General features: G+C 42.3%; 1 protein-coding gene across 1 annotated transcript in view; it reads right to left on the reverse strand.

Moving 5' to 3' along the window:
- LOC126249074 (muscarinic acetylcholine receptor DM1-like) overlaps window positions 1-20783 on the reverse strand; it is a 67623-nt gene extending 46840 nt beyond the window's left edge. Inside the window, exons 1-2 of the mRNA XM_049950726.1 lie at window positions 20772-20783; window positions 8187-8459 (exon numbers count right to left, since the gene is read on the reverse strand). Coding sequence (XP_049806683.1) covers window positions 8187-8459; window positions 20772-20783 — 285 coding nt within the window. The remainder of the gene's footprint in view (window positions 1-8186; window positions 8460-20771) is intronic.
- Between the last annotated feature and the right edge of the window lie 3603 nt (window positions 20784-24386).

The following is a 24386-nucleotide window of genomic DNA, read 5'->3' on the forward strand; positions in this document are numbered from 1 at the left end:
GAAGCAGTGAATGTAAGTGGATGGCGCTACATAAAAAAGGCAAAATCTATTTCATCCGCTAGAACAGTTATGTCTGTTTTCTGAAATACGAAATGGATCATCATCACTGATTGCCTCCCACGGAGTTAAAAAGTTACAGGCGAATGATTGGGATACGCAAGCCCTCTGGAAGAATTGTATGAGTAAATATGGGACGTCGGACGGGTGGGGGGGGGGGGTAATGATAAAGACGAAAATCATCTCTTAATCAGGACAGTGCAACTACAGGATGGCACGCGAAATGTGTCACCGCTTGTTTCGTACATAATATATGAGTCATCATAGATATCCTGTGGAGCAGGGGCGGCCAAGATTTCGGTTCGAGGGCCGTGCCAGGGCCCGAGGGCCAAAGCGTTCAGCCTCGCCCCCCACCGCCACGCCACACTGTCTGGGCGCGTGGAGGGTGAAGAGGGGAAAACTGCGAACGCGTCGCATTTAAATGGCAACGCAGACGCACTGCATATAGCTTGGCTTTATATTTAACATTTTTCAACAACAAAGATCACGAAGAAAACAAATTTTCAGTATCACCCTTTTTATTTTTGGCGCTAAAGATATAATATCTTATCTGGCACAGACTGTCAGCATACAGACAGACACAGACAATTTCACAGAGTTTTGGACTCAAGTTGCCATGTAATCGTGACTTATTTTAGTTTAATAAAGGAAAAAAGGTCTTTCACAGAAATATGTCGATCAAAATATTGCAGCACTTTTGCGACCTTATTATGGAGACTTGAAAACTCTACCTGAGGAAAGCATTGTAGATGTTCTGGACAGTTGAACACAAAAAGGTTTGTTATTATAACTGGAACTGCTTTGCAGATTAGTAAGTTACTTCCGCACCTGCACAGGGGCCCTTTCAACTAAAACTGCAAAAGGTCTCCAAAACGGCTCGATAACAGATGTAAGACAAACAGTTTCTTCAAAATATTTATAAAACTATCCTTTTACATCGTTCAGGACGACAATGAATTCTTCAGACCTGGCATTTCCTTTAATGCCAGTGAGCTTAGGCAGACTTTCTTTGTCAGAATTTGTCCCTTCTGCAAAGTGATTTTCTTTTTAAGTTCATCCCCATCAAATCAGAAAGAAATTATGCAATGTCTTACCGTGGGCACTGTGTAGTCAAATCTACTTAAAATGCGATGTCGGCAATCCATTTTTAAATCCAGTTTTAAATAGAAAAATCGTCCCAGACATGCCCCTTGACTTAAACAACGTACTTTGTAGTAATATGTGAAGTCTCTATGCTCTTCGTTAAGCTCCACTAAAAACTGTTGCAACTGAGAATAGAATAATGCGTGCGACTTCAGAAATTTTACTGTTCGTACCACCAATTTCTTCACGTGCTCTAAGCCTGCAAATTTAGCACAAACTGTTTCTTGAGGGACAGTACAATAAGTCCCATCTGTCGATCGTTGTCAATTTCTGTTCTTTCATTGTCAATTAAATCTTTAAATTCTTTCTGCACGGTACTGTAGTGTCGTTTCATAGCAAATATGAAGTATCCGTCGCTTATGCGTAACGAAAATTCTCATACCTCTCTTCTTCTGTCATTCCCATTCATTTTAAAGCATTCGATAGATCGCTAGATTGCTTCTTTTTGTGCAAACAGCCACAGGTCCTGTTCATATCACGAACAAATAGCTAAGATTAAACAGCGCTGACACCGCGATTCTACCGAACTCAGGGAGCTGTGCCGAGTGAACAATGCCGTAATGCTTAATGAAATGTTGCGCCATTCCGGGTACTTTCGAGAAGGACTGAGCAAAGCCGAGTGCCTGGCCAGGCCCACACGCACAGCGCGAATGAAGTCTGGCACACCGTGTCCGTCCTGCTGCAGAGCGTCTCAACAGCAGTAGCAGTAGAGCTTGGAGAAGCCAATGAGTTACGAAATAAATTGTCATTCACGATAACGTTGTTAGGAGAGTAGTGTTTACAACATGGCTGACAATGGACGACTAACAATGCAGTAGCTATCGGGAGTTGTGTGAATTTTTCACGAAACAAAAAATCCTGTTGCGCCTTAGAGGCGGTTTCGACGACAGTTTAACTTGCGGGGGCCCCCTGACAAAAGAACCATTCACAGGGTGTATTATCAGTTTGTATGAGGAGGATTAATGTTTGAAGCGAAGCGACCTCAGCCGAAGCTTGTTTGCTCGCCCGAGGATGCTGAAGTGGTACGAGTTGCTCTACAGAGAAGCCTTGGCAAATTGATGAGAAAGGCAACAGTGCAGTAGGGCATATTTAGACGTTCCGTTCAACGGACTCTTGACAGTGAGCTCCAGAAGTGCCCGTACAAGATGACCTCAATTCAGAAGCTCACTGCAGAAAACAAACGGCAGAGACCACTGTGCGCCCGCTGGCCGGAGGACAGCCAGCAAACTCTCAACAAGGTTTGGTTTTCAGATGAGACGAGTTTTCATTTGGATGGTGTGGTTAACAGGCAAAATGTATGCTTTTGGGCTACGGAAAATCTGAACAACATCATGCTCCAAGGATTATAGTGTGGGTCGCACGTTCCAGTTACGAACATATCGGACCTTTTTCTTTAAACAAACTGTCAACAGTGCGCGTTATTTGAGCATGCTCCGCAACAACTTCGTTCATGAGCGACATGCGGCTCATTTAACTCTGGTTTCTGGGTCGTTTCAATTGTGAACAATTTCTGCCCCCCCCCCCCCCCCCAAATAATAGTCCACACCTCATCCTATATGACTTCTTTGTTTGGGTGTACCTAAAGGAACAATTTCCCTGAAACGTCCACATTATTTAATGGAAATCAGACGCCTTATTCTTCAGACTTGCAGTGACATCATAGAAGACATGTACCGCAGGATTATCGCTAACATCAGTGTTCGTGTGAAGGAAGTTTGTAATCAGGTTGATTGACGTATTGAAAATGTGCTGAGTTACAACAGTTCTCCACAGAACGTCTTCCATGGTAGTATAGGTTCCTTTGCGTTCGTCTTAACAGTAATGTGATTATTCCAAAACAAAATGGTGACACATTTCGTGCGCCACCCTCTACCTACAAAGGTAATATGGCAATTAAGAAACGGATTTCGTAACGTTTGACAAAGCTCATTAATATAAAGGGGGATGAGTGGAAAAATAAGAGCAATTGTGACTTATTGTCGTCTGGTAGACAACGTTTCAGCTTGTATTTCTAGCTACTATGCCTCCTTAGCGCTCAGTGGATTCCATTCTTTTACTCCCAACAAGGAAAGACTCCCGACGCTAACGGCGTGGTAGTAACCTATCTGACAGACTGAAAGACAAGTTTTTTTTTTCCAAGAATGACTACGAGATCCCGGAAATGGCAAGGGAAGATAAGTATGAAACTGTCAAAGAATAAACTTGACAGTTTATGTATCCAAATTACTAATGAGTACAAAAGCAAAACAATGGAAGAGAGAATTGAGTATTAGTTACAGCAGGATTAATTGGGCTTTAGCAAATAAAACGAATCAGAAAAACGAAACAGACTTAAGAAGATCCAAGACACATTCATAGGACTTCTCCAACTAGAAAAAGCGTCCGACACTGTAAAATGGAATATTTTTGAAACCCTCAAGATTATAGGAAAGCAATCAACAACGTGTACAAGAGTCAAGACCGCACAACATGAATAGGAAACCAAGAAAGAAGTGCTCGGATTGAAAGGAGCAGTAGGCAGGCATGCAGTCTTTCTTCCCTATCATCAACTGTACAACCTATGTATCTAAAAAGCAAAGAAGGAAATATACGAAAAGTCCAGAACTACGATTAAATTTCAGAACGACAGTATATCAGTCGTAAGATTCGCTGATTAAATTGCTGTTCTCAGTAAAAGTGAGGAAGAATTAATGAACCTGTTGAATGGAATGAATGATCTATTGAGAACGAAGTATGTATTAGGATCAAAGAAAACCGAATGTACTGAGGAGCAGAATAAATGAAATTAGTGACAAACCTAATATCAATATTGGAGTCCAGGTACTCAAGAAATTCTGCTACTTGTGAACAAAGAGCACGTTATAAACAGACTAGCACAGACAAAGAAAGAATGCGAAGACAAAAGAAATGTATTACTGACTAAGCATTCGCGTTTACTTGTTACAGGAGGACGCTGGAAATTAAGCCGTCTAATAGGGATAATGGAATGTAGTCGAATTAATTCGGGTGATGTTGAGGGTATTAGATTAGGAAATGAGACACTTAAAGTAGTAAAGGAGTTTTGCTATTTGGGGAGCAAAATAACTGATGATGGTCGAAGTAGGGAGGATATAAAATGTAGACTGGCAATGGCAAGGAAAGCGTTTCTGAAGAAGAGAAATTTGTTAACACCGAGTATAGATTTAAGTGTCAGGAAGTCATTTCTGAAAGTATTTGTATGGAGTGTAGCCATGTATGGAAGTGAAACATGGACGGTAAATAGTTTGGACAAGAAGAGAATAGAAGCCTTCGAAATGTGGTGCTACAGAAGAATGCTGAAGATTAGATGGGTAGATCACATAACTAATGAGGAGGTACTGAATAGGATTGGGGAGAAGAGGAGTTTGTGGCACAACTTGACCAGAAGAAGGGATCGGTTGGTAGGACATGTTCTGAGGCATCAAGGGATCACCAATTTAGTATTGGAGGGCAGCGTGGAGGGTAAAAATCGTAGGGGGAGACCAAGAGATGAATACACTAAGCAGATTCAGAAGGATGTAGGTTGCAGTAGGTACTGGGAGATGAAGAAGCTTGCACAGGATAGAGTAGCTTGGAGAGCTGCATCAAACCAGTCTCAGGACTGAAGACCACAACAACAACAACAATAAGAAGTAACGATCTGTGAAAGGAGTGTATAGAAAACACTAACCAAAAGAACACAATGCGTTACAGAAGGGAGTAGCAGTAGTAGCAGCAGCCGCATTTGTAGTCGTTCTTAAGGTGTTCATTTCGAAGACAGGTCTGATGTAGCTTTCCACTCTGCTGTGTCCTATTGAAGTCTATTCATCTCTGAATAATTATTTCAACCTACATACATCTGAATCTGCTTACTGTAGTCTCTGTCTATAATACATTGCATCATCTGACAATGTTACTTTACAATTATCATTTACTACTTCATACCAAATGAAAATATATTCCTCCACATTTATTTTCATCCTCCTCCCAGTATTAATCGAAAGTAGCTTGTCTGAATAAATAATTCCATAACGTATCTTCTACAGTAACCCAGTGGACCTTGATACACGAAATTTCATCGATGCTATTATGTTCCTATGGCTTTAAGGCCTCCATAAATAATGTTTACCCCCTCACACTTTCCTCCAATACCAAACTGACAATTCCGTTATGTCGCAGGATATGTTTTATCAACCAAAGTTTAGTCATAAATTTCTGTTGCTCGAAATTTGATTCAGTGTACTTTCGTTAATCACCCAACCTATCGATCTGATCTTCTGCATTCTCCTGAAGCACTACATTTCAGAATCCTCTAGTCTCTTCTTGTCTGAACTATTTATCACCCATGTTCCACGTCCGTACAAGGCTACACTTCAGACCTCCACAAAATACTTTCCAACATTTAAATTTATACTTGATGTTAGTAAATTTCTCTTTTCCGAGAAAGCTTGTCTTGTAATTACAGGTCTGCATTTAACATCCACTGTACTTGCAAAATCGCCGGTAATTTTGCTGCCCAAATAGTGAAACACACCTGTTACCTTTAGTGTCTCGCTTCCTAATATAATTCCGTTTATATTGGCTGATTTAATTAGACTACATTCAATTATTCTTGCTTTAGTTTTATTGATACTATCATATAAACTCTTTTCATAACACCATCAGTTCCATTCAAACGATCTTCCATTTCCTTTGCCGTCTCTGAATTACAGTACCATTGGCAAACCTCGAAGATTTATTTCTTTGTCTGATAACGACATGATTATTAGAATACATGCACGAAAATAGCTGCTTATAATAACTAATCTTCATTCACGACAGAATGTTTTGGCATTTATCGCCATTGTCAAATACCTATGATTACAACTTTGGTGAAAACGTGTATAAATGTGAATGTCATTTATATTAAAGTGACTATATTCTAGTCACGTCTAAACTAATGTAACTTCCATATTACGTCGTTAGTAAACTGTCTTTGTTTTAGTAAAATGTTAAAAGATGAAATATAATATACTGAACATAGAACGTTAATTACGGAGTGACAGATGTTTGACATTTCCAGTGCTACGATGCTATATTTTTACAAAGATTTTGAAGATGAAGAGGAATATGATTTTATTTTTACGATTGTCTTTGGTTGTTGCATGTATTACTTCCGATTTAGCCATTTTCGTGCTCTAAAATTTCAATAAAATTTTTCAGGTAGGACGTGTGTCTAAATTTCTGTTATTTTCTCGTGTGTTCTCCAGTTCTCTAGGGATGTTCATTGCAAGACGTTTTAGTATTGTGTGCAGAACATTACCTAAGCAGAAAATAAGATACTTAGCAGTAGTCTACCTGGGTCGACTCTCCAACAGAGTTAATGAACTTTTTAAAGGCACAAATATTCAAGTGGCCTTTCGAACCAATAACAACTTTTCAACAAAATTACGTTCCACCACCACAAGAACATCGAAATATGATAACCCACGCAAATATAAAATCACATGTGGCAACTGTATTAGCTTTTATATTATCCAAACAGGAATAAATTTTAATGTGAGATATAACGAACACACTAGAGAGAGCGAAAATAATCAGCCGAGCTTGATTCTACGTTTGAAGATTCAGAACGACACTGGTGATACGATTTAAAGTACACTCTAAATCCTGTAGAGAATAACAAAAGGTTTTGAAATGAAGATTCTTGAAGAACTGGAAACCTATATACACACGAGAAAATACCCACAAGAAATATTAAACAAACATACAGAATATAGACACAAGTAATACCTCAAAAACTTCATTGAACTTTCATAACACGAAAATGAATAAAACGAATTAACATATGCAACAACCAAAGACAACAATAACAAATTTTAGTTAATAAAATAATATCACTGATCATCTATATAATCTTTGTATATGTATAAGGTTGTACGAGTGGAACTGCCAAACCACTGTCACACAGTAATTAACATTTTATTTTCAATATATTTACATTATTTACCACCTTACTAAAACAGTGGCAGATATAAGACAGTTCACTAACGACGTAATATGGATGTCACATCAGTCTAGACATAAGTAAAATATAGTCACCTTAATATAAATGACATTCACTTTTATACACGTTCACAGCAAAACTGTAATCGCAGGTGCTTGTAATGGCAATAAATGCCGCAACCGTCTGTTGTGAATGAAGATTAGTTATTATAATCAACTGTTTCGGTGCACCTATTCTAATAATAAATGGCAATGGCTTTGCCGCAGTGGATACACCGGTTCCCGTGAGATCACCAAAGTTAAGCACTGTCGGGCGTGGCCGGTGCTTGGATGGGTGACCATCCAGCCGCCATGCGCTGTTGCCATTTTTAGGGGTGCACTCAGTCTCGTGATGCCAATTGAGGAGCTACTAGACCGAATAGTAGCGGCTCCGGTCAAAGAAAACCATCATAACGACCGGGAGAGCGGTGTGCTGACTACATGCCCCTCCTATCCGCATCCTCATTGAGGATGACACGGCGGTCGGATGGTCCCGATGGGCCACTTGTGGCCTGAAGACGGAGTGCTTTTATTCTAATAATAACGTTATCATGAGACATATATTATGCTAGTGACCCTAAATAAGGAAAAAAAGTCATTTCTTCTCCCTGAACTTCCATTATTACCAAAATGTTTCATGTGTTCCTTCGACTGATTGCTCAACATACAGATCAACAAACATCGGGGACAAGCTACAACCCGTCTCACTCCCTTCTCAGCTACAGCTTTTTTGTCATGTACACTGACTCATAAATGCAGTCTGGTTTCTGTAAATACGGCAGCTGGCAGTAGAGGGCACAAATAGCGGAATAAGACGGAGATTAGATTACGTACAAGTAATTCAGTACGTTGGGTGCAAGGGCTAATTTGAAACGGAGGTACTGGCTCAGGCGACGAAAGAGCGGTTGGCCGCAGCGAGCCATTCAGAAGAGGAAAGATAAGACTGCGCGGAAGGCGATACTCACCGAGTCGCTGGAGACGGAGCGCGCGGCGAGGCGGCCGGCGTGGGCGTGGCCGTGGCGCGTGGGCGTGTGCACCGCACTGAAGGGGTCTCGGATGACGTTGAGCGAGGTGCAGCGCGACACGCTGGACTGCAGCGGCGTCTCGACGCTGACGGGCGTGGCGTAGCCCATGTCGCTGGGCGTGTCCTCCAGGTCGGGCGCGCACTCCTCCTCGCGGCTGGAGCTCCACCACGCCGCGCACCACGCGCGCACCCAGCGCCACGTGAACGGCGCGCCCTGCAACAAGTGTCCGCCTGCTATAGGGCGGCATCGCCAGTCGACTGGGTGGTCGAGAGATGCGGCGACCTAACTGGCCAAGGCAGGGTTTGGTAAGCACAAAGACAAGCATTAGAAACTTTCGCCGTGTGCGGACAGGCATTATCTTGCTGAAATGTAAGCCCATTTTGTCGCCATTCACGGTAAGCCATTCTGGGCTTACATTTCAGCGATATAACGCTCATTCGCACAAGTCGAGAACGTCAACTGTTTCTGTTGGTGTTTACCAAATCCTACTTTTCCCAGAAAGGTTGCCGAATATTTCCCCAAATGAGAACGTTTGGAGCATTCTGGGCAAGGTCCTCCAACCATCTCGTGATTTTGACAATCTAACGCGCCAGCTGGATAGAATTTGGCACGGTATCCCGCAGTAGCACATCCAACAAGTCAATCGATGCCATGCAGAGTAACTGCTTGCATAAGTGCCAGAGGTGGACCGACGCGTTATTGACTTGCTCAATTTGTGAAGGTCTTCTCTTCAATATACAATCAAATTTTTCCTTAAATTGTAATCAGTTATTTGTCTGTACATCTAAATCACTTCTACAGATTTCCGTCTCAGTTAGATAATGTCTTCGTGAAGCGTCGTTTATTTTATTTTTTCCCGTATAATGTATTTAACACCCAGCTGTGGATAAAGGATTCATTCAAATAAAATGATACAATACACTGGAGCCGAAACACACGCACACACACACACACACACACACACACACACACACACACACACGTCAAGAACAAAACCTAGATACCGAAACGTGATGGGTTGCCAGGAAAAGAAAAAATAATAATTTTAATATGAATATTAACTGTAAGCTTTGCAATTTACTTAGAGACGAACAGTGCACGCCGCTTTCGGCTGTCCATTACGAGGTCTAATGTATTAGAAAACCGCTGATTTCACGCTCACTGATCGCGAATTGGACGTAAAAAGCAACGCAAGCACGTATCATATGCTAGCAAACAGTCTCAAACGCCGTACGTACAGACCCTCAAACGTCAAGCAAGGCACAGTCCAGCGATCAGGAGAGTTCCAACTTCAGATGACCGCCGGATCCCATGTGAGTATGCATTGCCATCACTTAATTCTCGTACACTAAGAAAGACGTGCAGAGCTTGCCTGCACGTACTTCTGGATTAGGATTATTGTTTTACATCGTACATTTCCCTACACGTAACTATGTCAGTATGCCACTTGCACTGTGACGAGTACTTGAACCTAAGGGTTCGACAACAGCAAAAGAATCTGGCACTTCCACAGTTTTACATCTACATCTACATCCGTACTCCGCAAGCCACCTGACGGTGTGTGGCGGAGGGTATTTTGAGTACCTCTATCGGTTCTCCCTTCTATTCCAGTCTCGTATTGTTCGTGGAAGAAAGATTGTCGGTATGCCTCTATGTGGGCTCTAATCTCTGATTTTATCCTCATGGTCTCTTCGCGAGATATACGTAGGAGGGAGCAATATACTGCTTGACTCCTCGGTGAAGGTATGTTCTCGAAACTTCAACAAAAGCCCATACCGAGCTACTGAACGTCTCTCTTGTAGAGTCTTCCACTGGAGTTTATCTATCATCTCCGTAACGCTTTCGCGATTACTAAATGATCCTGTAACGAAGCGCGCTGCTCTCCGTTGGATCTTCTCTCTCTCTTCTATCAACCCTGTCTGCTACGGATCCCACACCGGTGAGCAGTATTCAAGCAGTGGGTGAACAAGTGTACTGTAACCTACTTCCTTTGTTTTCGGATTGCATTTCCATAGGATTCTTCCAATGAATCTCAGTCTGGCATCTGCTTTACCGACGATTAATTTTATATGGTCATTCGATTTTAAATCACTCCTAATGCCCACTCCCAGATAATTTATGGAATTAACTGCTTCCAGTTGCTGACCTGCTATATTGTTGCTAAATGATAAAGGATCTTTCTTTATATGTATTCGCAGCACATTACACCTGTCTACATTGAGATTCAATTGCCATTCCCTGCACCATTCGTGAATTCGTTGCAGATCCTCCTGCATTTCAGTACAATTTTCCATTGTTAAAACCTCTCGATATACTACAGCACCATCCGCAAAAAGCCTCAGTGAACTTCCGATGTTACCCACAAAGTCATTTATATACACTGTGAATAGCAACGGTCCTACGACACTCCCCTGCGGCACACCTGAAATCACTCTTACTTCGGAAGACTTCTCACCATTGAGAATGATATGCTGCGTTCTGTTATCTAGGAACTCTTCAATCCAGTCACACAATTGGTCTGATAGTTCATATGCTCTTACTTTTTTCATTAAACGACTGTGGGGAACTGTATCAAACGCCTTGCTGAAGTCAAGAAACACGGCATCTACCTGTGAACCCGTGTCTATGGCCATCTGAGCCTCGTGGACGAATACCGCGAGCTGGGTTTCACACGATTGTCTTTTTCGAAACCCATGCTGATTCCTACAGTGTACATTTCTAGTCCCCAGAAAAGTCATTATACTCGAACATAATACGTGTTCTAAAATTCTACAACTGATCGACGTTAGAGATATAGGTCTATAGTTCTTCACATCTGTTCGACGACCCTTCTTGAAAACGGGGATGACCTGTGCCCTTATCCCATGTTTTGGACCCCTACGCTCTTCTAGAGACCTACGGTACACCGCTACAAGAAGGGGGGAAAGTTCCTTCGCGTACTCTGTGTACAATCGAACTGGTATCTCATCAGGTCCAGCCGCCTTTCCTCTTCTGAATGATTTTAATTTGTTTTTCTATCCCTCTGTCATCTGTTTCGATATCTTCCATTTTGTCATCTGTGCGACAATCTAGAGAAGGAACTACAGTGCAGTCTTCCTCTGTGAAACAGCTTTTGAAAAAGACATTTGTTATTTCGGCCTTTAGTCTGTCATCCTCTGTTTCAGTGCCATTTTGGTCACAGAGTGTCTGGATATTTTGTTTCGATCCACCTACCACTTTGACATAAGACCAAAATTTCTTAGGACTTTCTGCCAAGTCAGTACATAGAACTTTACTTTCGAATTCATTGAAGGCCTCTCGCATAGCACTCCTCACACTACAGTTCGCTTCGTGTAATTTTTGTTTGTCTACAAGGCTTTGGCTATGTTTATGTTTGTTGTGAAGTTCCCTTTGCTTCCGTAGCAGTTTACTAACTCGATTGTTGTACCACGGCGGCTCTTTTCCATCTATTACGATCTTGCTTGGCACTCCCTCCGCCTCGTGCGACGCGAACGCCGCTGAACCCGCCACTCCCTTTGGGGAGAGGGTGACCCAACCGCGCCCGGTACCCGCGAAGATGTCTCGACAGCAGGGACTGTGGGTGAAGCATTTAACACTTGGGGTTTACCATTTGTCGCACCAGACTCCCCACTGCCGCTACACTCCGAGGCAGCAGCCTGAAGACGGCTGACAGCGGCCACTAGCCCTTTCAGCTGTTCGCGAACAGTGGCCAGCTCCTCCTGCGTTCGTACCCAGCAGTCACTCATCCTATCTATCCGTAAGAGATCAACAGTTTACTGTAGAGAGTTAATCAACTTTTAAGTAGACTGCTAATTCACTGACTAAACTGTGGTTACTAGACACTTCTTGTTGGAAACAATGAAAATAAGCACTACCTGTCTCTGTACTGTATTCAAAACAAACACGAAATCTATGGAACACTATTACTAGTACTCGAAAATTAAAGCTTCCTAAAAGCAAAAACACACGGAAAAAGAAGTGACAAATAAGAAAAACACAGTTAATACTTAAATTTACGTAGCTCGCTGCACAGCAGATATGAAGTAGACGGCAGTTACGACGATTCGTGATTTGTAGTACTATACATTACTGTGTGTACCCGAATCATACTAAAGTTATAGTCCGGGGCGGCCTTTTGTTCCGATAATTTATTGGAGAATCTAGAAAGCCTCATTTGTGTTCTAATAAACCAATGTCTATGCTCTTCTGCGTGTTCATTGCTGACAAGTGACGAAGCAATAAAACCAGACCAGTTAGCCAACCCAGAGTTTCAATTCCCTATCATCACCGTATCTACATCTTCAGCCTAATACCCAAGATTTTAAAAGAAGAAACCGCCATTTGACTGTGTATTACTATATTTATTTCTTGTGCTGTCCATATTTCGGCTTTTATGGCATTATCGAGTACAGCGCTAAAAGTTGTTTGACCATCATTAAGTCATGTCTGTTAAGGCAGTCCAAGACCTGAAAACAACCACCTGCTTTTGACTGCCTTAACAGATATGACTTAATAATGGTCTAACAACTTTTAGCGTTGTACTCGATAATGGCATAAAAGCCTAAATCTGCATAGTGTAATAGATAAATATAATAATACACCCTCAAATGGCGATTTACTCTGTAAAAAATTATCCTTCTGTACCAGCCACAGAGACCTGAAAAATCTCAGCTTGACCACTTCACCGATTCACTCATGTGCAAAGCCGCTCGTGTACCAAGAAACGAATGACCTTAAATCTCGCTTCACCTCTGATTAGAGCGTGAGCTTATAAGTAAGGATTTCGCTCCTCACGTCGGCTTACGACAGAACGTTGTTCCACAGCAGCTACTCATACTGGAATCGCTTTATGAAGGGCCTAACCGTGGTGGAAATGACGGAGTATGCAGCAAGGGAGAGTAATGAGGAGACGGGCTCACCTCGTAGAAAGCTGTTCTCATAATGGCTCAGCGGCAGCGATGGAGACGGCCGTATAACTCGACTGAGGGCGGAGCTCTAGGTATTGAGCGCTAAGGCTGTAACAAAGCGATGATGGTGGCCTTATAACCTCGCCGTTCAAATTTTTCCACTGAACAGGTCTCACACAGTCTGCCTGCTGATACCAACTATTTATTTTATTTTGCCAGACCGAGACTCGAACACGGGACATTTACCTCTCGCGGGCAAGCGCTCTACGACATTTTGTTGTTTTTTATTTTTTTCCTTTTTTCGCTTGCATTAACGACTTTTTATTTCTTATTTGTTTATTTATTATACGTTCTACACCTCCAAAATTTGCGGAGACAACTGCACTACAAATAGTTTCTGTTAGTAAGAAGGCATTGTAAACAAATTAAAGGACATAAACAAGGGCGTACGCAGGATCTGAACTAGGGGGGGCAGGTCATACTAGTCTCAGGAAACAAGGACTCGAGACAACATACAGCACTTCTTATTAAATGAAACAGTAAACCAGTCAAAAACTGCTTTTAATAAACATTTTAAATACAAGAATGCACTTGTACAATTCGAGAAAACATGCAGCATTTCTTATTAAATAAAACAGTAAACTAGTGAAAAACTGCGAATATCTTCAAGGGGGGGCAGCTACCCCCCCCCCCCCCCCCTGCCCTTCGCTGGGTACGCCCATGGACATAAATCTTCTCAACATGAAATATTTTTGCTAACCATGTTTACTTCGTATGTCCACATTCCAACACACGGGTGAAATCAACTTAAGCGGGGGTGATTTGGAAACAACAACCCCTGACGTTTCCCTTACTCATGACAAGGGCGAGGATCTCTCACAGTTGGCTAGACGTGGACATATAGTGCCGAAAGCAACAGAGAGATTTTGTCTGATACCTTTGGCGCCTGGCTGTTGGGACTCTACAGAGCAGTGGTCGTCAAACTGTTTTGCTCAAGAGCCAATACTGACATTGTCGGATGCACCATTGACCGCTTGTGTACCGATCTTATTATTAATTGGTAACGTACATAAATTAGTATTTTATGAGTCCTCAGTAGACAAGGGTACGGTAGGTTTGCCGCTGACCTCCAAGTCCGAATAGTTGAAAAGTCGACAGCATTCTGGAAACTTCGTGTTGAATGTCGTCTGTTTCCGATTACTGCCTCCCTTACCGACTTCAATTTTTTTTCCGAGTGATTTCGTGATGCCTTCATCTGGCATTCTCTTAATTTCATGTACGATAGCACAATGAGGCCTTAGGTCATTTTCAAGCATCTAAAACGGAAGCATTATACAGTGGATACATTAGCGACACATATGATTTTGACGTAGGATCAAGTCATATCTGTAGATGTACTAGGAGCGTTATAACTTACTTTATTGATGATTCTTTAGTAGTATATTATGATATGTACGTCCTTGCTCCTATGACTCCATATAATGCTCATAAAATAAATTAGAGGGGTTTTTAACTATTTTACGAACATGCTTCTTTCGAACAGTTTTTGATAAGCTCTTTTATATACGCTCCATGTTTCAACGCGCTTACCACTAGGAAGATTACAATTATTTTACACAAATTTGTTAATTAACCTACATATGCCTTTATTCTCAGTTATATTTAATTATCGTTCACCTTTTGCTGTAAATGTAATTTGTGACATTCTAATTGCCTGACGAAGTGTTCTTGGGTTCTCCTTTGTGAGCGGATGATTAATTGGTTAATAACGGTCATTGTACTAATATTTAAATGCATTATGCATCATGAGACACAATCATAAATGTTTCCTAAATGTTTTAACGTCATTTCCTTATATTCATGGCATATTACTAGAACAACCTTAATTTTAAATCTTACTCCTTGTTACAAATATGTACTGCATTTGAAGCTGGCCGTCTCCATAAGGCGCATTCACTAATCCATGCTAAATCCGTGTCAAAATTTATACCATAGCAGCTGATCGCTACCAGTTGCGCACGCCCGTGAACTGTCAGCACTGGAGGACGAACAATTAACATTCAGCCCTCTCACATCCACTAACCCTTCTATAGCAGCACTACTTACCCCTCTGCCCTTGAGGTAAGCGCCAACTTTACTTAACTCATGGTCCATATCACCAACGTCAGTTACAATTAAGCACGCCATAAAATATTACTACTGATAATGTACGCGGTAGTACTATTCGTCGGGTCAAAAAGCCTAAACAGCACACAGATTCACTGGGAAATTCAGGCGGTATACGGATCAATTGCAATGCGCGTCCAGTCATAATGAAATTATGCTAACAATTTGACCACGGCCGCACAGATGGGTGATGTCGATCGAGAAGAAAGGTCATCGACGTCGACCACAGACAAGAATATCCAGGCTCTCGAGGAACAGCATTCGAAGGGGATAGACCATGCGCTAGGTTAATACAGACTGCGCATCAGCAGTACATAGTAACCGACACAGCTACAAACACAGACAATGAATCGCATGCTACATCACATGCAGCGAGTGAAGACGAGATAAACATACAAACAGAACAAAAGTATGCTAACGTTCTCCAACACTAAATCGAATCAAACTGAAAACGTAACTCTCTAGGCAGTTGATTGTTATACCATTTCATAGCATGTTACACTATATGAAAATGTGACATTTTTTCTTCTTTCTCTACATCATGTGTGACTGGCTCGAAGTCTTACCTAGCCGTCGCACCTAATGCATTTGACTATGGCATTTTAAATCAGCTCCCAGTCTCCACTGTTACCTTGGTAGACGTCATCGTGCCAAGAAAGAACAAACTACATGTAGGGGGGGGACATGTCCTAAGGGTTGACGTATATTTGTGTTGATCCATTGCGCCTTCCACAATTACGAGATCACCCAAGGAATGCCACGAAAACATTCCCCCGACCTCAACACTCCCTCCTCCGTCCTGACCCTTGCGACAATTGTTGCAGGATCTTTGTTTTCAGATGTTTCACGCCGTACACTACTACAACCATCTGTCCGATGAATGAAACGTGATTTACCTGAAAAGGCCACCGTTCGCCTGTCCGTGGACCTTCAGTTGCGGTGCTGGCGTGCAAATTCCAGCCATCCCCGCCAATTACTATCACTCAAAATGGGTGCACGAACCAGGCACCTGCTGCTGAAGCCCGTACGCAGCACGTTCGCTGAGCGGTCGAACGGTCGTGGAGGAGACGCTGCTGGTAACCCCTCGGTTCATCTGGGCTGTCAGTTTCCCGTCAGTTGTACGTCTATTCGTCCATACACATCTCAGCAGCAGTCGTTCATCCCTGTCGTATATGGCGTGTGGTGAATCACTGTCCCCATGGCACCGGTTGTCATTTTGCCATGCACCGTATACTCTAACCACGGCGGCACGCGAATGGTTTACAAACTTTGCCATTTCGGAAATGCTTGCACCCCTGTCTAGAAATCCAATGATGCCCTTCTGAACGTCAGATGAATCGCTCCATTTTCACATTACGACAACCACGGTATTTACAGCTTGCCCCCGGCACGCATTATATACCTTCCACTGCTAGTGCTGCCACCTGCAGTCTGTCAGCTGTTATTGTGTTATTGCACGTTGACGTCGAACATAGGCGGTGCTCACATTAATGTGACTGAACCGTGTCTATGGTTAATGTCAGCCCCCTATCGAGGCAACTAATCGGTTCCATCTCTATATTGCTGCCCGCCCGTAGAATATCCTACTTGGCGTAGATACGTTAAGGTGATGGTACAGAAGTCACTAAAATATTACACCTTCTGCAGTTGGCTGGCTGATGGAGAAAATGGGTCAGTCCGGGAACCAAGACACTCCACAAAATTTAGAAACACGTAGCACACTCTTTCATAGTCAGCCCTAAATGAGGTTATGTCGCTATTTCAATATCAACCTACCCAGCTGTCAGAATACACACCGCTGGCTATCAAAATTTCAACGCCATTAGAGACAGCAAGCAGCAAAATTTCACTTGTCCTGCCTACACGATATATTGGGAAGAATACATAACTAAATTTGAAGGTGTTTTAGAATGTACAGGTTTCTAAATTTAGTATACACAGCTGCTACCTCTTGAAGTAACAACACCTCTAAACGGCTTGAAATCAAGTCGAACTGAACACGGATGACAGATATGTGTACATCATTCAATGATGATTGTACTCTTCGTCCGAATATATCAGTCGCAGTGACAGCCCACGGCCAGACATTTTCAATGGTTCAGTCATCTGGATAACTTGACGCTACGGAAATAGTCGAACACTCTGATAGAGGTCAGGACGGCACCGGCAAAATGTAAGTGAAATGTGCATATGGCACTACTGGCCGTGAGGCCCCATCTTGGATGATTGTTCGACCCGCCCGGGAATCGAGTCCCGGACTCCGCAGTCGAGTCAACAGTGCTAACCACAAGACCACGAGCGACAATATCTTGTTCAAAGACAGCACCGTGGCTATCACGAAAGTAGTGCACAGCCACCAGCCTTAAAACGTCATAAATGTAACATTTGCTGTCCATACGCTAAGGTCGCAAAAGTCATAGGATAGCGATATGCTCGTATACAAATGGCGGTAGTATCGCGTAAGCATTGACGGAGCTGTCATTTGTACTCAGATGATTCGTGTGAAACTGTGTCCGACGTGATTATGGCCGCACGACGCGAATTAACAAAATTTGAAAGCGGAATGGTAGATGGAACGAGACGCATGGGCATTCCATTCCGGAAATCGTTAGCGAATTCAATATCCCGAAATTTACGATGTCAAGAGTGTGACGAGAAATTCAAATTTCAGGCATTACCTTTCACCGCGGACAATGCAGTGGCCGCCAGTCTTCACTTAACCACCGAGAGCAGACGCGTTTGCGTACAGTTGTCAACGCTAACAGACAAGTAAAACTGCTTAAAATAACCGCAGAAATCAATATGGGACGTACAACAAACGTATGCGTTATGCCAGTGCGGCGAAATATGGCGTTAATGGACTATGGAAGCAGACGACCGACGCAAGTGCCCTTGCACGACATTGCCTGCGGCTCCTCTCCTGGGCGCTCAGTCCGGAACCGCGCGACTGCTACGGTGGCAGGTTCGAATCCTGCCTCGGGCATGGATGTGTGTGATGTCCTTAGGTTAGTTAGGTTTAAGTAGTTCCAAGTTCTAGGGGACTGATGACCACAGATGTTAAGTCCCATAGTGCTCAGAGCCATTTGAACCATCCTCTCCTGGACTCGTGACCATATCGGTTGGACCGTACACTGGAAAATCGTGGCCTGGTCAGATGAGTCCCGATTTCGGCTGGTAATGGCTGATCGCAGGGTTCGAGGGTGGCGCAGAGCCCACGGAGCCGTGGCAAGCTGACGGTGACTCCGTAACTGTGTAGGCTATGTTCACATGAAATGGACTGTGTCCTCTGGTCCAACTGAACCCATCATTGACTATATATGGTTATGTTCTGCTACTTGGAGAGTGTTTTAAGCCGTTCATGGACTTCTTGTTCACAAATAACGATTGAATTTGTGTGGGTAACAATGGGCCATGCCACCGGGCCACAATAGTCCGCGATTGGTTTCAAGAACATTCTGGACGATTCCGACGAACGCTTTGCCCAGATCGACCGACATGAATCCCATCGAACATTTATGGGACATAATCGAGAGGTAAGTAGTGGGAAGATATACAGATGACGCTCATAAACAGTTTTCAAACCATGAGTAAGGTTTAGAATAAAAATTCCAAGAGGAAGCCGCAGAAGCATTATGGATAAAGAACAAAATGAAGTACTGGATGCGACGGAATACACATTACAAACTAAAATGATGTAAAGGGAACCCATTTATATAACGCACCAATAGGCTGCGCGCATAGTAGTATGCGATAGCAAGTCATGCGGGACACAGAAACGAGAAAGTGGAGTAAAATATGCGAGAATTATCGCATAAACATTAAGTACAACGACAAAAACCTACTTCCCACTTAAAAATGTAAAATTAAAAGGGTAAAGGATTATAGAAAACTGAAAATATGGCGTAAGTGGGTCTACAGGACGAAAAGCAGGCATAGAAGAATTGACATCATTTAGAAAAATGTGGAGGGGTACCCAAGGGAAGAAACTAAATAAATGCACAAAAGCAAGTGCCCATAATTAAATGGGTAACATAAGCAAAGGGACATTCGGCATAAAAAGGGGCAGGAAATGTATCATCTAAAAATACATATAACAATGACAAGGTATAAACGATTTAAATGTAACTACCCAAAGCTAATAAATCGGCTAAGTAAATATTTTAAAAACTGACATCACGGCGTCAAGGTAGTTCTGGATTTTACTATTCAGCTGATCGTTAAGCAGTTATTCACTAACCGCGCACATATGCTGGAAAATTTCCAGTTCTTCCAGAATGTAAAGTTTGTTGCTGTTCTGGCCATAATGCAAAATATGATCATCGAGCGTGGGTGGTTGGTTGACTTCAAATGCTCAGCAAAGGCTGAATGCCGCGTTATATAGCCTTTTTTGTTTAACAGGTGTTCGCTGAATTTAAAATTACTACCGGTCGGGCCTGTGTAAAATTTTTGGCTATTATGACACTCCTTTTTTTCTAAATGTCAGTTCTTTTATGGATGCTTTTTCTCCTGTAGCTATACTTCTGTCATATTTTTAAGCTTATAAAACTTTTGGGGTTCTGATTTTTACATTTTAAATGGCAAACAGACATATCGTTGGATTAATGTTTATGTTGTGATAGGCCTACTCACATATTTTACTCTACTTTCTCCTCTTTTTATTCTACGTCCCTTACTATAGCCTACTGCTGTGCACGCGGTCTGTTGGTGTATTATACAAATTTTTCTTTTAAATCTTTTTAATTTTTGTGTGTCTTGTCGTATTCATTTCTTCATTAACGTTCTTTATCTCTAATATTCCCGCGGATTAATTTTGGAATTTTTATTATAAACATAGTTATGGTGTGAAATCTGTTTCAGCGCCATCTGCATGTTTTCCCGCTTCTTTACTGTACCCCCTCAGTCTAACGCACAACTGTGTTCATGATCAGATGGCTTAACATCTCAGGTCATCAGTCCCCTAGACTATGGACTACTTAAACCTAACCATCCTAAGGACATAACACACATCTCTGCCCGAGGCAGGATTCGAACCTGCGACCGTAGCAGCAGCGCGGTTCCAGACTGAAGCGCCTAGAACCGCTCGGCCACAAAGGCCGGCGTATTCATGATCGACGTCTCCGACTGGGATAACTGGTTTTCAGTACATTATGTTTAGTGAAGCAAGATGTGTGCCATTCATTAAGTGTGGTCCTGTCGCTGCACAACTGCACCTGCCGTCATGACTGTATCACAAATATTGTTTTGCATATCTGTCTCACCACTACGTCATCATTTCTTTATTTTTAAGGTTGGATTATAAATTCGTGTTCACTGTCTACGCACACGCCCCGGTTAGTTCCATATGAACGTATGCTCATTCCACATCGTAATAGGTCCACAAATGTCTCTTAATCCACGGTTCTTAAAAGTTTCATTAGATATTTTATTACAGCTGCGTATAAGAGGACAATACCTTAACCACCATTGCTAATTTACAGTTCTTTTGCCCATTCGAAAAGTTAATTGTGTTCTCGCGTAGATACATGTGTGTCGAAGGTTCTGCTGCTAGGTAGTTCGCACGGCAGAGGTGTGGGCCAGCAGTTGCAGAAAGTGCTGGGGAGTGAGTACCAGGTCACCAGCACTCTGAAGCCTATTGCCCGGTTGGCTTAGGTAACAGTTAACATAGAGGAGTTAAGTGAGAATTTTACGAAAGAGGATCAGGTGGTGATTCTAGATGAAGCCGGGAATAGTATTGATAGGCACTGAGGGTATGATGTAGCTGGGGACCTGCTACTCAGACTGGTGGCACCGACGTGCACTTCGTGCAACTGTTTCGGCGTCATGGTCGGCCTTATATTTATGCTGCTGTTAGGCGTGTTAACATGAGGCTGAAGAAGGTTTTGATTGCGGACGGCATGGCTCACTTTGCAGCCGTGCCATTTGAGTCTATCAATAGATGGGGTTTTAATGGGCACGGCCTGCACCTCAATATGTATGGGAAGTGGAGGCTGGCAAAGCTTATCGGTGACAGTGTAGTGGGCGGTGGTGGGATCATGCATGGGAAAATTCCTGTAGTAGATGGTGTTTGAGCTACACCTTTTTTAGATAGAAGTCAGCTGATAGCTATATCTTCTTGAGGGGAGCCCCGCCGGCCGCGGTGGTCTCGCGGTTCTAGGCGCGCAGTCCGGAACCGTGCGACTGCTACGGTCGCAGGTTCGAATCCTGCCTCGGGCATGGATGTGTGTGATGTCCTTAGGTTAGTTAGGTTTAAGTAGTTCTAAGTCCTAGGGGACTGATAACCACAGCAGTTGAGTCCCATAGTGCTCAGAGCCATTTTTTGAGGGGAGCCCCTCTAACAAGGGAATCACCTTCAGAGAAGGTCAGATGTCAGAGTAGAGAAGTAATTAGCATATTCCACGAAAATATAAGAGGTACTAAAGATAAAGTTAGTGAAGGGTTTATAGATGTTGACTCTGACATTATTGGTATACTGGAGCACCACTTAAATAATGTGACTATTCAGAGGCTTCGTTTACCAGGACACAGATTAACTTGCTGTTTTTCAAGGAGATCTTTGAGGAGTGGGGCAGTATCTATGCACGAGAAAAACAGTATTCCATTTGAGTCCGTAGATTATCACGGCACTGCGCTGAAGAGGCATTTGAATGTTGTGAAGGGGGCAGTTGAATTAAGTGAAACCAAACGTCTAGTTGTTATTTATAGGTCCCATAATTCTGACTTCAGAGCATTTCTGCTAAATCTAGAGAGAGTTCTTAGTTCACTTTATAGAAAGTACCAAAAATTAGTTATGTGTGGTGACTTCAATATTAGCTTTGTATATGATTTTGCAAGAAAAAGGATGTTGCTAGATCTCCTAAAGCCATATGATCAGATGCAAACTGTGTTTTTTCAACTAGGGTTCAGGGGAACAGTAGCACAGCCATAGATAATATTTTTATTCGTTCTTCATTACTAGATGGGCAATCTGTTAGTGAAAGGGTGAATGGCCTTTCAGACCATGATGCAGAAATTTTTACACTTAAAGGTTTTTGTACTGAAACAAAGGTTGCATATAATTACAAACTACGTAGAAAAGCTAATCCAACGACAATAGTGAATTTTTTAAACCTCGTTAAGGAACAAGAGTGGTAGGATGTTTATAGTGCCGATAACATAGATGACACATATAAAGCTTTCCTCAACACATTTCTCATGCTCTTTCAAAGTTGCTTTCTATTAGAACGTTCTAAACAGGGTACTGTGAGTGAAAGTCAGCCTGGGTGGCCGACTAGTGGGATAAGGATATCATGTAGAACAGAGCGAGAAATATATCAAAATGTTGAAAGTAGTCACAATCAGACTACAGTAGCCCACTACAAGCACTATTGTAAGGTGCTTAAAAATGTGATTAGGAGGGCAAAGAGCATGCGGTGCGGAAATAGAATAGCTAATTCATAGGATAAAATTAAAAACATATGGTCAGTCGTGAAGGAAGTGTCTGGTAAGCAGCACAAGGTCGACGATATAAAGTCAGTTCGTAGTAAAAATATTTCTGTTACTGGTAAGTCAGATATATGCAGAGTATTTAACAATAACTTTCTGGGCATTGCTTGTAAATTATATAAAGATTTAGTTTCTACGAGGCAATCATTTAACTCTCTTGGAAAATGCCTTTCCGAGACTGATCCTGAAATACTCCTCTGTGATACAGACAAGGGGGAGATTCATTCAGTAACTAAATCACTGAAGCATAAGGACTCTCATGGATAGGATGGAGTGCCTAGAAAACTATTGAAGTACTGTGCTGCACATGTTAACCGTGTATTTAGCCATATTTGTAATTTTTCCTTTAAGAATATCAGTTTCCCGACAGATTTAAGCATTCAGTAGTAAAGCCGCTGCATAAAAAGGGAGAAAGAGATAATATAGACAGTTTTAGACATATTTCAATGCCATAAGTGTTTGCTAAAGTTATTGAAAAGATTTTTTGGGAGGATAATTAACCATTTTATTTCACATAATTTGCTATCAAATGTACAGTTCGGGTTTTGAAGTGATTTAACAACTAAAAATGCTATATTCTCTTTTCTCTATGAGGTACTGGATGCATTAAACAAAATGTTTCGAAAGCTATGCATCTTTTTTTGATTTAAATAAGGCGTTTGATTGTGTTGATTACAAAATATTGCTCCAGAAGTTGGACCATTACGGAATACAGGGAGTTGCTCACAACTGGTTCACCTCTTACTTTACACACGGAAACTAATCTACTTTGCTTATTTGCACTGACTTTTGATGTATGGTATTATTTCTTCAGCATCCACCATTATAGTATGGTATTATACATTACTGGCCATTAAAATTGCTTCACCAAGAAGAAATGCAGATTATGGGTATTCATTGGACAAATATATTATACTAGAACTGACATGTCATTACATTTTCATGCAATTTGGCTGCGTAGATGCTGCGAAATCAGTACCCAGAACAACCACTTCAGGCCGTAATAACGGCCTTGATGCGCCTGGGCATTGAGTCAAACAGAGCTTGGATGGCGTGTACAGGTACAGCTGCCTATGCAGCTTCAACACGATACCACAGTTCATCAAGAGTCGTGACTGGCGTATTGTGACGAGCCAGTTGCTCGGCCACCATTGACCTGACGTTTTCAATTGGTGAGAGATCTGGAGAATGTGCTGGCCAGGGCAGCGGTCGAACATTTTCTGTATCCAGAAAGGCCCGTACAGGACCTGCAACACGCGATCGTGCGTTATCCTGCTGAAATGTAGGGTTTCGCAGGGATCGAATGAAGGGTAGAGCTACGGGTCGTAACACATCTGAAACGTAACATCCAGAGTTCAAAGCGCCGTCAGTACGAACAAGAGGCGACCGAGATGTGTAACCAATGGCACCCCATATCATCACGCCGGGTGATACGCCAGTGTGGCGATGAGGAATACATGCTTCCAATGTGCGTTCACCGCGATGTCGCCAAACATGGATGCGACCATCATGATGCTGTAAACAGAACCTGGATTCATCCGAAAAAATGACGTTTTGCTATTCGTGCACCCAAGTTCGTCGTTGA

Source organism: Schistocerca nitens, chromosome 3, assembly GCF_023898315.1.
Source record: "Schistocerca nitens isolate TAMUIC-IGC-003100 chromosome 3, iqSchNite1.1, whole genome shotgun sequence".
Classification (NCBI taxonomy): Eukaryota; Metazoa; Arthropoda; class Insecta; order Orthoptera; family Acrididae; genus Schistocerca; species Schistocerca nitens.